This window comes from Pelecanus crispus, chromosome 2, assembly GCF_030463565.1.
Source record: "Pelecanus crispus isolate bPelCri1 chromosome 2, bPelCri1.pri, whole genome shotgun sequence".
Lineage (NCBI taxonomy): Eukaryota > Metazoa > Chordata > Aves > Pelecaniformes > Pelecanidae > Pelecanus > Pelecanus crispus.
In genome coordinates, this window is record NC_134644.1 from 101,719,042 (window position 1) to 101,733,025 (window position 13,984).

At 49.8% G+C, this 13,984-nt stretch overlaps 1 protein-coding gene across 2 annotated transcripts in view; it reads right to left on the bottom strand.

Annotated features, from left to right (window-relative positions):
- Window positions 1-1,785, bottom strand: part of EPB41L4B (erythrocyte membrane protein band 4.1 like 4B) — a 179,951-nt gene extending 178,166 nt beyond the window's left edge. For both annotated transcript variants that reach the window (XM_075705285.1, XM_075705286.1), the window contains exon 1: window positions 1,489-1,785. In XM_075705285.1, the coding sequence (XP_075561400.1) occupies window positions 1,489-1,785 (297 nt within the window). The remainder of the gene's footprint in view (window positions 1-1,488) is intronic.
- Window positions 1,786-13,984: the final 12,199 nt, after the last annotated feature.

Consider the following 13,984-nt stretch of genomic DNA (forward strand, 5'->3'; position numbering starts at 1 on the left):
CCAAGTTTTAGTGAAATGATGCCAATATATACACATAATTATTAATGTGAAAGGCACCTAACAAGATTTAAAAGGTACTCTGAAAAAAAACCACTCACTCTCTCACACTACCGGAGATTAAAGTAGTGGGCAATTTATCAGATTGTTGTGCTCATTATTAGCAAGTTCCCCCACCTGCTTTTGTAGCTCAAGCTTAATGGCTGGTGATTATTTGGGTCGAAATGGGAAGAAGAGTAAATGTTTTTCAAATACGGTAAACTTCCACACTATTTCAGGGGAAACCTGGCTTTCAAGAGGGAGGGAAAAGGGTCAGCAAAGAAGGACGGGTGCTGAGGACCTCGCAGCTGTGGCAAACCCCAGACTGTGCAGACGAGCAACATCCACCGCGCAGCTCCCCTGAAGGGAGGCAGAAGGGCCCGCAGCGGGCCCCGCAACACCCGGCAAACGCGGCCCGGCTTCGCACCGAGCAGGCGCCCGGCTCGGCAGGCCGCCACCGGCCCTTCCTCCTTCCCCCAGCACGGCGGCAGGAGCGGGGGGAAAAAGTTCAGCGCCGGCACCCTCCACGCACCCGCCCGAGGCGCGGCCCCGGGCGGCCCAAGAGGGCGGGCGGACCCGCGGGGGCCGGGCCGGGCCTGTCCCGGGGGTTCCCCGGGGCCGCGGCCCTGCAGCCGGGCGTCCCTCCCCTCACAGGGCGGGGGCTCGCCCGGGACGCGGGTAGCGCCCCCGGCATCCCCCCCCCGGAACCCCGCCTCGTACGCCCGAGAGGGGTCCCCTCAGCCCCGCTCCCGCCGGCGGAGGGGGCGTCCGAAAATTAGAACCGGAGGGGCTGCGCCCCCGCAGCCCCCCGCCGCGGCCTCGCCTCAGGGCCGGCCTCGCCCCGCTCCCCCCGCCGGCGCCACAGGTGCTGCCTGCGGGGCGAGGGGCCGCCCCTGCCCGCCGCAAGCCGGGGGGCAGCGAGGCCAAAAGCACCGCTCCCCCGCAAGAGGCTCCGGTCCCCCCTCCCCCCCGCCCCCGGGTGAGGTCTGCGGGCAGCCCCCCCCCAGCATTGGGGTAGCGCCCCGCACCCCAGGGCCGGCCCCTCACGGCCGAAGCGCCGCCGGAGGCACCGCTGCAGGGGCTGTTTTTTGGCCGCGATAGGGGAGGGGGCGGGCGGGAGGAGAGCAGGTGCCCGCCTCCAGGCTGGCGCCGGGGATCGGGAAGAGGGGCGCGGAGGGCTCGAAGGGGGCGAGCGGAGCGGGGCGGCACGCCGCGCACCTGGCGGCAGGTGCACGCAGGCGGGGACGCGGAGGCCGGCGGAGGGGAGGCAGAAACCGGGGAGGGAGGGAGGCAGAAAGCGGCGAGGCTCGCCCGGAGACCGGCGCTCGCTGTGCAGCCCCGGGGGCGGGGGGCAGCCGCAGGTGCCTGTCAGCGGGCACCCGGTGCGGAGGAGGGGAGGGGGAGCTGCGAGCGCCCTTTTGCAGGCACGGGGGGCGAGCCCACGTTACTCACCGGCAGCTCCACGCTGACTTCGGTCCCGTCCAGGAGGAGGACGCGGCACTGCAGCACCGGCTTACTGCCGCCGGCCGCCGGGATGTGGACGGGGGCTCCGGCGCCGTGCGCGACCCCTCCGGGGTGCGGCGAGGAGGGGAAGCCTCCGGAGCCGGCGACGGCGGCGGCTCCTCGCAGCCCCCCGTCCCGCTCGTCCCCCTCGCCGCCGAGCCCACCTCGCCCGGCTCCGTGCCCGGCTCCTCGCCCGTAGCGCTGCATCGACCGCCGGCCAAAGGTCCTGCGCAGGAACCGCAGCATCCTGGGGGCGCCCAGCCCGGCCGCTCACACCCCCGAGCCCGCAGCCCGGCGCCCGGCCCCGCCGCGCCGCCCAGAGCGACGCAGCAGCGCCGCCCGCCGGGAGCCGGCCCGCGCCGCCCGCCCGCTCCGCCCCGCCCCGCCCCGCCCGCCGCTCCGCCCCGCCCCGCTCCGCCCTCCGCAGCGCCGCCCGCCAGCCGCACGGCGGGGCGGGCCGCGCCGCCGCCCCTCCTGCCGCCGCCGGGCTGGGGCAGCGGGCGCGGCGGGCAGGGGGAGCTGCTGAGGCGGGCGGCGGCGGGCGGCCACCTGTGGCGGTGCTGGCGGCGGCCCTGGGCCCGCCGGCTCCCCGCGCCTCAGCCCCGCTCGCCGCCGGCCGCGGCCCCGCAGCGCGGCGGAGGGGAAGAAGCGCCGGGCCGGGCCGCGCCGCTCCTCCGGCAGCTGCCCCGGCTCCGCGGCGGCTGGGACGATCGCGCCGGCCCTTCAGGCGGCGTCTGCGCGGTGGCTGCCCCTCGCCGCCGCCTCCGGGCCGGGGAGGGGAGGGGAGGGGAGGGGAGGGGAGAGCGGCGGCGGCGGGGCGGGGGCGCTGCCGGGCTCACCTGCGGGGGCCGGGCCCGGGGCCTCCGGCCGCGCTCGCTGCGCTCCGGGGGCGGCCCGGCGGGACGCGCCGCCCGGCCGCGCACACGGGGGCCGGGGGCCGGGGGCGGCCCCGTCCTTCGCGCCCGGCTCGCTGCTCTGCCTTCTGCCGGACGGGCCGGAGAGGGGACGGGGGAAGCCAACCCCGAGATAAAAAGCGACGGCGGGGTGGGTGGGGGTGGGTGGCGAGCTCAGGAGGCCGGGCGCAGGCAGAGGGACGCCGGTCCCCTGTGCTGGGGGACAGGAGGGGGGCACCGCGCCGCCCCTCCCCTCCCGCCGCGGCCCCGGGGCACAAACGCGTCTGCCCGGTGGGTGAAAGCGCTCCCGCCTTTGCCTCTGCGATCGCCGTGGATGCGGTGGCTTAAGGAAACAGATACGGGGCCGTGGTCCCGCGGGAAAAGCAGCCCCTCCAAGACCTTCCTGGGGTTCCCCTCCCTGTCGTTTGTGCAGCTGTAAGTGAGGAAGGAGTACGGGTTTATTTAAGTGTCGCAGCAAAGCCATGGGTACAAATACTCTCTCGCACGGTCGCCTTGCCAATGAGTTAAATATTTATGTGTTCTGGCTCGGGTTAGGAGCGCTTTTGCTGAATTGCCGCCTATAAAACAGTGGACGTGAATCGTGCCTCGTGGAAACAGCGGGACTAATTCTGTCACCCTGTGGACAGATGTGATCTAAGGGGCTTTGAACGGAAATAATTTCCTGCTTCTCAAGTTCTTTTTCTGCTGGGGATTTATTTCCCTTAACCTTGCTTCCAGGCCAGTTTACACAAGCATTGTCCTATTAGGTATTCGGAAAGCCTGCCAAAATGTCTCAGCTTGTCATTTTTTATTGAGACTTGATAGTATTAGGTAACTGCCTGCTTCTTCTGCATCCTTTTCCGTGTTTCTTCAACGTACTGGATCAGGTCTTGAAGCGTCTCACCAGCCAAGACTATTGCTAAACTGCGCGATCTTTGGCAGGGGTGCGTCCGCAGCCCTTCTGCACTGTAAAGCTGCATAAAAGAGCTTTTATAGAAACAGCGTGGAAAGGTGCTAATCTTTGCCTGCTAACGTTCACAATCAAGAATAGACACTTATTATAGACGCTCTTTCTTTTTCCTAATTTGTTTTTAATTCGGGGCAGAATTTGAATTTTATTTCGGATCCCAAGTGGGGCAGCGTACCTTAGGGTTCTTTCACTTTGCTTTGAACACCGTGAAGATACCGCAGTCCCATAAAGCTCATTTGCATCCTGTAAGCAACACAAATGATCTTAAGGGTTGGAAAATCAGCAGAAATACTGTTGTCTCTTGAGGGAGCTATAGCAATTCTGGTGCAAAGGAGCATGGGGTGAAAGGGAGGTCTGGCATCACTCAAGACTGGCCTGGCAGAAAACCGAGCAAGTCTTTCGCAGTGCTAAAAGCTGCTTTACTCAGCTGTGATGCTTCAGCCCTTTGTCTCTTTCAGCATTTGTCATGAAAACAGAAGTCTGATATTTTAAAATATGTAAACCTAGGCTCGCTTGGCTTGCATTAGCAGCACACGGGATGCAGGCCAGTGGCCGCACCAGAGAGGCAGTGCTGTATTTACAGAACCTCCATAGAGATGCTGAGGTCCCATTAAATCTCATTTTAAGCCATATGAGATAAAGCTTATGGTAGAGGATCTTCTGGAAGGAGCCAGTGGTGGGAGGAAATAAAGCTGGTTCCTCAGTACCTAGCCTCTCTCGGAGTAAAACAATTCCACCGTTATTTTGTCTCATGTTACCAGCAGAGCTATCTTTAGCCCTGAAACAAGAGCCTTGAGCGACTGTGGGTACTGAGGATGCTGTGATACGTTTATTGCAAGATGAGAAGTATTTAAAGTAGTCTTCACATTCCGGTTTGTACTTTTACGTTCCACCCATCTACATCCTCTCTTCATTTTCAGGTGGGCCAGCCCTGAAGTGAATCGTTTTGTTGGTACCTCTGTCTTGCAGTCCCCCCTCAGAGTGCCTACTACTTGCTTGCTTTCCCATGAGAGGCATGAGCAAAAACTGTAGATCCTTCTGTGGTCCTCAGCTGTGCTGTACTTAAAGGCATTACTTTTAAACCTTTATCAAAATAGCCCTCTGCTGCAAGATCTGCCTCCCATGGAGTTCTCCAGTCTCCCCTGGGAGTCCTCATTTGATCCCTGTCACGTGAAAGGTAGCGACCTAGGTGAACCATTTGCACTCACCCGTACGGTGGTTCTGGTGGCAATCCCTGCAGGTAACCAGCCTGACCACTCACTTTGCCATAAGACTAGGCAGCGTGTTACTGGGAGAGTATTCATCGAAATCCTTACTGACATTTGTGTAGTGGCAGTAAGATGGGGGATCTGTAACCATCGGTGACGCGGTTGCTTAGCCATGGCTAAATAAGTAAATAAAAGATGCAACGTGGTAAGCGCTTTGTTCTTGCCCTTTTATTTAGAGTTTTGGTTTTGTTCAAATCTTGTCTGATTGCTTTTTGAAAGCTTTGTAATGGAGACAGTCCCCTAATGGGGACGGGGAGTGAACCACTGACAGTCCCGTGAAGAGACTTCTCCCGTGCTGGTTACGCACGCACGCACTGCCTGGTCATCAGGAACCTCTCTCCTGTTTTACTTTCTGCCACTGCAATCACATTTATGGATTTTTCCTGGCTTGCCAGGCTTTCACTATCTGCAAAGGAGTGATCTAAATTTAATTTGCGTGCAGCTACCGTTTCTTTTTCTGCAGTTTTGAAGAAATGTTATCTTTACTGCGTAACTTAAACAGGCTTATATTTTGCAAGCTTCTGCTGGGATATGTTTTGTTACAGTCAATACTAAAGGAAACTTATATAAAAGGATTCAAAGAGCAAGTATTGCTGTGAACCCAAGTGTCTGTGTTAATAAAACCAGGGGGAAAAAGAAATTTGAGAAGCTATGACATACATTTACTCAGGCTAATACTAAGGTACCAAGAATCTAAGATACTAAAATGCTAAGAATCTCTCTTATACCGTTGTAATGGAAATATGAATTGGGATAGGCAGAAAGTTATTATGCAAATCGTATGGCCATGATGCTGGGGCTAGTGGATGTATTCCTGCAAAAGGTACCACACAATCGTAGGTAGTCAGGGCTTTCCTTTATAATACATCAACTGTCTCCTCCCAGTGTTACAGAAGAACTGCATTAGGAAAGACATTTAATACTTCTAAATTTTGGAATAATACCAGTGTTACAGTAGGCATGACTTTTGGCAGCTATTGCTGTTCATGTTAATCCTTATATTCTGGAAGAAAATTTTCTTTTTTCTGTCAGAATAAATAAAAAAGTAACTCATTCCAGAATAAGTGTGTCCACTGAAAGAGCTATTCTAGTATATCCAGAGAGGTTTGTTGATGAAGATGTAAGAGCAAGAACCTTTCCATTAGAAAATCTACAGAAAGAAAGGTTTCTTGCTGAGTGAACACTTTGCAATGCCTCCTGTCCATCTAATAAGCAGGTTCAATATGACTTGACCAGATGTTCTTTCCTTTAGTGAGGATTTTATCAGGTTTGTGCTGACCTCAATGCATAGAAATTATTTATATTCAAACCTATGATTAGGCTTAAAGCATTAACGAAAAAGTTTTCAAAGCTGTGTTGAATTGCAAAGATATCAGATGCTCAGCTGAAAAATCGAGGCATCTTTCCACTGGCGAACTGTTTTGATTTTAGTCTTAGGGGAACCTAGAAGACTGCTCTGAATATTACCTATAAGCAAACATCACAAGCTGAAACACTAATGTTTTCCTTGAAATATCTTCTAGCAGTAATTATGTGTCTTTTAATTATCTCTCCACTGAAAAGAGAGATCCGTGGCTTCTTGTGCTGTGCAGGAATTAGTAAGACCTGCATTTTGCAACAAAGATCCTTTTGACTGACACAGCAGTGCTGACTGGCACCTTGCATAGGTATGATGGGGCAATTAACCGGTTGTGAAAATTGCTAGAAACGTTCAACATGTATTGAAAATCATCCTAGAAATAAAACAAAGGTGAAAGTTACAATGAATATAAGCCTCACATTAGATTTGAATAATTAAAAGAAGCTTAAGTCGGATGCTCGAGAGTTCTTACTCCACAGCGAGGACGTTAAGCTGGCAGCCGAAAGGAGATCCTCTTCTTATGTAGGAACTTGAACTTTTCATCTCTTGGAGTGTTTTAGAGTCAGCCAACAAGGGACAGACAAAGGACAGGGCACTGTACTTGGAAGAAGAGGAACTTGTCGGAGACAAACTAGTCAACAAATGTAGAGTTGAGTCAAGAAATGTAAGTATTTTGAAGGGAACAAAAAAGGAAAAGCATCAAAAAAGAAAAAGATGCAGCTGCTGACATGGCTGCCAAATCAGTTTATTTGTCCCGTGTCTACCACTAACAAGAAAACAGGAAGGGAAAATCAGGACTGAAAGGCAGAACCATCAGTGCCAATACTTTAAATAAAAATAATTAAGAAAAAGAATACAATCTTTATTTCCAATTCGTACACTTACATTATCTAGCACAGGTTTTGCTGAAACCTGAGGGATGTGGAACTGCACTGTTGAATTATTACAAAGTTGCTTCATAAAGCAGAAATGTTCTGTAACTGTTGTTATTTAGAAACTGCATTTTCCGAGACAGCAAACAGCTCATTTTAGAATATAAAACGTATATTAATTAAAATGTAGTCTGTGTCTGTCTGATAACCTAAGTATAAAATGAAATAACACCATCTACTTCCCACTGAACAAGAATCTCCCACACAAGTGGAACTTGCATTGATGTTCAAAAGAGGAAAATCGAAGGAGGACTGAATCACTTATTCACCCCACAGCACGGCTTTTCATTTCTGTTGTATGGCATATTGACGGGGAAGCGTACAGTCCTCTCTCATGTGTATATGGACTTTAGCTTCCAAGATTGATTGTCAGACACAAATCGAAGTTTATTTTACAGTAAAAAACCCCATGGTAGGGTTGGAGAGCAGTACCTCTTCGTAATATATGACCTGGAGGGGAAAAGCATTTTAAAGATGTTAAATGACTTAACAGCTACTTGATCACTTAAGTTTGCTGCTTGGTGGGGGATTTGTTTCGTAAGAAGTACAACACCAGCTGAAGGAAATCTTTTCTGAATCCTTCTCCTCTCCTTCCCCTCCTCTATCAAATATTAATATGTACATACACTGTCAAGAGAGGTTCCTTCTTGCCCAACATTTTCCTTTTCTTATTGCTCTGCACTGTGTTATGTGCACTGTCCTGTGCTGTCTTGCAATGGCGGTGTCAGAACACTCTAATGCTCTTCTGAGGCTGTTTTCTTTCTCTTGTCACATAAACGCATTTTTATTTAACAGTATTTTTATTCTTTCTGGATCCTCTGTCAGATGATGGCAGTGTAAGGTGCAGAGATGTTTAGACCACAGAAAGAGCCACGATGCTGCTGAGGGTAGAAAAGGGTTCATCTCATCTTTTTCTTGAGATCTTCCCATGCTCATGGCAATTTACCAGTTGGAGTCACTGGGCAAAACTTCTGGCAGGTTTGCAGAAACCCTTTCCCAAAACTGAAATTAAAGTGATGTAGGCTGGCTGGGGCATGCAGTAAGATCAGAAAGATCCTCCTTACACGACTGGAAGGAAATTTGTATCCTGTGAATTTCATCAGGAGGAAAGGCAGTGAGTCCCAAGCATGCAGGGAAATTCATTTATTTTTCTCGTCTTTCAAAAGTCAGACAGTGATACAGAAAGACATGTTTTCTCTAAAAAACAAACTTCAAAATGCATTTGATGAAGGACTGCTTCTGCTCAGAAGGCATGGCTGCATAATGACACACAGCAAAGTGCTAGGTCCCACATCTTGATCAGGGCAAGTTAAACAATAAAGAATGATTAATGTCATACATATCTCTTATAGCCATCCCAATACTTAATTATAAAGAAATGTTTTTATGGTATTTTCATAAGAAAGCTTGATAGCTGTGGCAATATTATAAGACATTGCTGAAGAGACAGAAACAACTATTTCTTTGTTTACCTAGGTTTTCCTTAAGTGTAGTCCAAGTTACAGCACACAAGAAATCTGTCTAAAAATTAAGTCACTCTAAAACCAAACATGACTGATAAAGAGAGTTCTGCCTGAAATGAAAAAATCCATTTACACACCTTCATTTTTTATAAGAACAATAACCCCCATAGGTATTTTCTCTGAAATACTTGGCATGCTTTCAGCCACACCTGAACTCAGTTGACTGGGTGCAGGTATTTTTCAAATGCAGTGGCCTGACTCCTTTACAAGTTTGAACATATGAACTCTTCTAACAGCTGCAGCACAGAAAACATCTGTCTTAAACCCTGATAGATGGGACCACTTGCAGACATGGCAAAGTCACTGGGTAGCTTTAGGTGAAGCTTGGAGATTGGGGAGCATTCCTTTCTTGTTCACTGGTGTGAAGCCATGCAGAGAGAAGTTTGCTGGGCTAGATGGGATTTTTTTTACCCTGGCAGCTCATGAAAGAGTAAGGCATGTGTCACCTGAATTATTAATATAAAGTGAAAATAATTATAAGCCTATGTAAATGTAAGTTCTTTTATATTGTGTGTAAGATCATTGTGTTAAAACATTTCGCAATTAGAAAAAAAAAAAAAACAAGCCAGAGATAAAGAAAGTAGCTGTACCTCACTGTAATCCCTTCTCCTGCTGAAAGCACAACAGATGTTTGATTCCCATGTTTACAGTTTTGGAGGCAGGCGTAAAAAAATTGTGCTAACAGGCAGGCAACCATAAATATTCTCTGTTTGGATATTTAAGTATTCTCACCGTCACAGATGAGAAAAATGAAATGGGAAAATAGACTGGGCTGTAAACATTTGTCCATTGAGGTTGCCCTGCATGAAGCAATGCAGGGGATAGATGATAGGCAGTGTTGTGGTTTAGCCCCAGCCAGCAACTAAGCCCCACACAGCCGCTCGCTCACTGCCCCCACAGTGGGGTGGGGGGGAGAATCAGAAGGGTAAGAGTGAGAAAACTTGTGGGTTGAGATAAAGACAGTTTAATAAGTAAAGCAGAAGATGCACACACAAGCAAAACAAAACAAGGAATTCATTCACTACTTCCCATCGGCAGGCAGGTGTTCAGCCATCTCGAGGAAAGCAGGGCTCCATCACGCATAATGGTTACTTGGGAAGACAAACGCCATCACTCTGAATGTGCCCCCGCTTCCTTCTTCTTCCTCCAGCTTTATATTGCTGAGTATGACATCATATGGTGTGGAATATCCCTTTGGTCAGCTGGGTTCAGCTACCCCAGCTGTGTCCCCTCCCAAATTCTTGTGCACCCCCAGCCTACTCGCTGGTGGGGTGGGGTGAGAAGCAGAGAAGGCCTTGACTCTGTGTAAGCACTGCTCAGCAATAACGAAAACATCTCTGTATTATCAACACTGTTTCCAGCACAAATCCGAACCATAGCCCCATTCTAGCTACTATGAAGAAAATTAACTCTATCCCAGCAAAACCCAGCACATTTTCTACCCCTTATTCCATACCATTTACATCATGCTCAGGTCCCACACTATCCACTACATCCTCATTAACCACCACCCCCCTTCCCATCCTTTGATACAATACACAGATATCATTCCCTTAGTCTATGGACCACCCCTGTGAAATGTCTGTAAAATGTCCATAAATGTCCACAGAGTTCATTTAGTCGATGACTTTGTGCTCCATCTCTTATGGTGGTCACTCAGGACAGGAGAGGCAGTGTGTTGCGTGGGCACCAAAGCCAGTTCAGGTCGGGTCACTGCTGTACTTGCACTGCTTCTTGTAAGGCTTGTCCTCCGTTGGTTCCTGCTATAGTAATTCCTGTAACATGCAACTCAACCATGGGTTACAGCAACTTAAAGGTATTTGCATTACAGTCTCCACCCCTGGTCCCTTTGGACCATACCATAGCATTTAACATTGCATGAACTCCTCCCCTTGCCCCTGCTCCAGCTTGGACTTATGCCAGACTTCAGTCCCTTGGGGAGTACCTGCTCCAAGTGGAGCCTTGTCTGTGAGCCACAGTCTCTCCAGGGGTGTACCTGCTGTGTCATAGACTTATCCACAGCCACAGCTGCTTTGAGGTGCACCTGTTCCAGCATGGCCTTCTCCATGGGCCACAATGCCTTCAGAGATATACCTGCTCCAGCATGGCCTTACCCACAGCCACAGTCCCTTCAGAAGTAAACCTGCTCCAACGTGGCCTTACCCATGGCTGCTGTCCATCCAGGGGTGTCCCTGTTCTGTTGTGGGCTTATCCATGGCCACACGCTTTGAGGTGCTCCAGCACGACCTCATGCACAGCCACAGATGCTTCAAGGTGTACCTTCTCCAGCATGGACTTATCCTTGGGCCACAATCCCTTCAGAGGTGTACCTGCTGCAGCACAGACATAACCACGGCCACAGACACTTTGAGATGTACCTGCTCTGATGTGGACTTATCCACAGCCACAGATGCCTCTGGGTGTCCTGCTCCCGCATGGACTCAGCCACAGGTCACAGTCCCTTCGACCTGAGTTTGTGCTGGAGTTCCAGCCTGTGCGGTACAGCAGCACGGAAGCAGCAGCGATGCCCTGGCCACCTGCCAGCCCAGGCACACAGCCGCTGCTGTTACCAAAATGTTCCCAGGCGCAGTAGAGTAAGATGATCAGAGATGGTGTGTGGTGTTGGATTGCTGCATACTGAAGCCAGTTCTGGTTCCATCACCGCTGTGCTTGTCTGGTTCTATCATCGCCGCACTTTGCTCAGTTTCATCAAAATTCATTCTTCATTAATTTGGGTGATTCTTACTGTGATACCGTTGATACAGCATATAGCAACCACAGTAGTTGCTATGAAGTAATATGAAGAAAATTAACTCTACCTCAGCCAAAACCAGCACAGGCTTTCAGCTGCTTCACTGAAACAGGGCCTATGGCTGGCAGCAAGGGGTACTGGCCACTCCCCTCCTGTGCTCCGGGGAGGTGAGGGGGCCTTTCGAGGAGAGGTGGGAAGAAAAGGGAGATCTCAACTCTGCTAGACCTGGTCCTCCACAGGGGTACAGGACCATGTTACCTTCTCAGCCAGGCCACTACTTGTACAAAACTTATCCCAGGACCATCGAGCCACACATTAGGGGCTACCAACCTGGAACCTCGTAACATCCAAGCTCCGGTGTGTTCAGGCTGGGATCCTATTTGGTGGAGAACTGGAGCCAATATATTTTATTTGACCTGAGTGAAAGAGTTTCAGTGCGCTACTGGTATGTCTCTCAAATGTGGAGAAATGGACTGCTTACTTTTTGTCAGGAGCTATAGTGTCTTCTCAGGCTTTGCTGGGAGATTAAATTAAAAAATTTAAAAAAACAGGGGTTTGTGGTTTTCCAATGTCTTTTGAAGCTGAACAGGTTTATACAGTTATCCAGAAAAGGTAAACAGAAAGTTACTGAATTAGGTTTACATGTAGACATTGAGATAAAGCATTACGATTAAAATCTTGCTTTCACCATCTCTCTTAAATGCTAGCAGCTGATGTTGTGTATTCTCAGCAATTAATATTTTATTGCATTTGAAAACTGGAGCAGAGAGACTCTCACAGAGAGGCAACAAGTACATCCAGTGACAGAAGCTAGCAAAACCCAAGTCAGAACTGGAGACAAATGCTGATCACAGTAACCCAGTCTTCAGTGATGGCAGAGCACAGGCTGTAGGCAGCCACTGAATGGGGTGGGAAGCTGGGATCGAGTCCCTCCCCAGAGTGTGGGAACACCAGAGCTGCATTTGCATAATGGTACAAGCTAATATTAGGAGCGGCTGGGTTCACAAGCAGGAGTTTACCAAGGGTTCCTTCACTGTGGGAGGAAGACTCACCTCTCAGGTTAAAAAAAATAAATAGGATGGAGATGAGTGTTTGTTTACTTGTTGATGCACAAGTTCTTTGAAAGATTGACTTCTCCAAAAATTGTGTTTTGGATGAACGTGCCCAGCCCCCTTGGCCAGAGAGTGTCTGTGAAAGCCCTGCTTAGGCATCGGAAGAAAAGGTGATCTCATTTTATTTTCCAAGGGCAACAGAAGAAATGAGACTGTGCATGGCATTATCTAGTGCCTGGATAGGGCACTCTGTGACCCTCTGTCACTGTGTGCACTCTCTGAACGTCATGACGTGGCCTCTTGCGCATCACCCTTCCCTCGAACACTGAAACTAAGCACGTATTTTATTCTCTCTCTGTCCCAATCATGAAAATTTGAGTTTTTTGTAAGGATGAAAACTCTGAATTTTTCAAACACGTTGAACAAAAAGATCTTACTTTAGAAGCTACAGATAACTCAGAGAGGAACATTGCCAGGTATAAACTAGAATTGAGAGGTACCTCTGGAAAACTACCTCTTATCTACCTACGTAACAAGGGCCATCTCCGTCTTGCACAGTGAAGTAACTCTCTGCTTGCCGAGATCAAATGTGTAGCTGAGGTATTTATTCGGTTCCTAAAGTGTACCTATACCTCCCTGGAGGCACATCTACACAGACTACAGAGTTGTTTACATAAAAACAAGAAAGGGAACCCAGAGCAATATTGCCTCCTCTGGTAAAAAGTCAGACCAAAAAATCCCACACTCATGAGGACCAAAAACCCTTCAGGCCTGGCTTCAGGCAAAAAACCTCTGCAGATAAGATAAGCCTGGCAGCAGCCCCGAACTGAATCCCAAATTGGAGCTCTGCCCAGCCAACTGGGAGAGCTGGGAGCTGTCCAGGGGTTATACCTCCCACTCTGAGATAAAGAGCAAGTGTCAGGAGGGGTGAGAAGAGCTCCTCAGCTGCTTCTGTAGCTGTTGAGGGAAAAGGGTGAGCTGGGAGGTAGCCACAGTCCAGATCATAAATAACCTTATAACAGGGTAAAACTACCAATTGAGCAGACACTGCAACCTGTGAGACACCAACGCTGAGTTGTCCACAGTGGGAGTACATCGTGACAGACAGGTAGCCAGGCTGCTGGTGTCTGCGGGTGGCCTTGAAGTCCAGTCCCAGGTAAAATTCATCCTAAATGCTGATGCAGGACAGAGCTAATGATCATACTAACAAGACTGATAGTCTGCATTTGGCTTTCTGGCTTGAATCTTCCTACTGCCTCCTTTGGCAGGCATAGTTAATAGTGCAATTATAGATCTCAGCTATCAGCTAATGTATAATTTTACAAATCTCAATCAGCAGTTGATGAGAACCCCACTGCCAGCATGAAACCTGGCTCTCAACCCATCAAGCAGCAGGGCTGTCTAACGTGCCACATCACAGTAGGAAACGGGCCCATTCTAGTCTTCCTGAGACAGAGAGATTTGGAGAGACATTTGGAGGTATAAGATCATTCAACATGAAAGAAATTCAAAATCATTCAAAATAAAAGAATCAAATAATATTTTAAATAATTAAAAAGAAAATAAATTTATCTGACAACATGAACATGGCAAAGACTAAAGCTCCAAAGAATAAATTTAAAGAAATACAGCTTTTCTATTCTCCCTCATGTCCACCTGGTGTTGTCGTAGCCATCTGGAAGAGAGTTAAAGCTA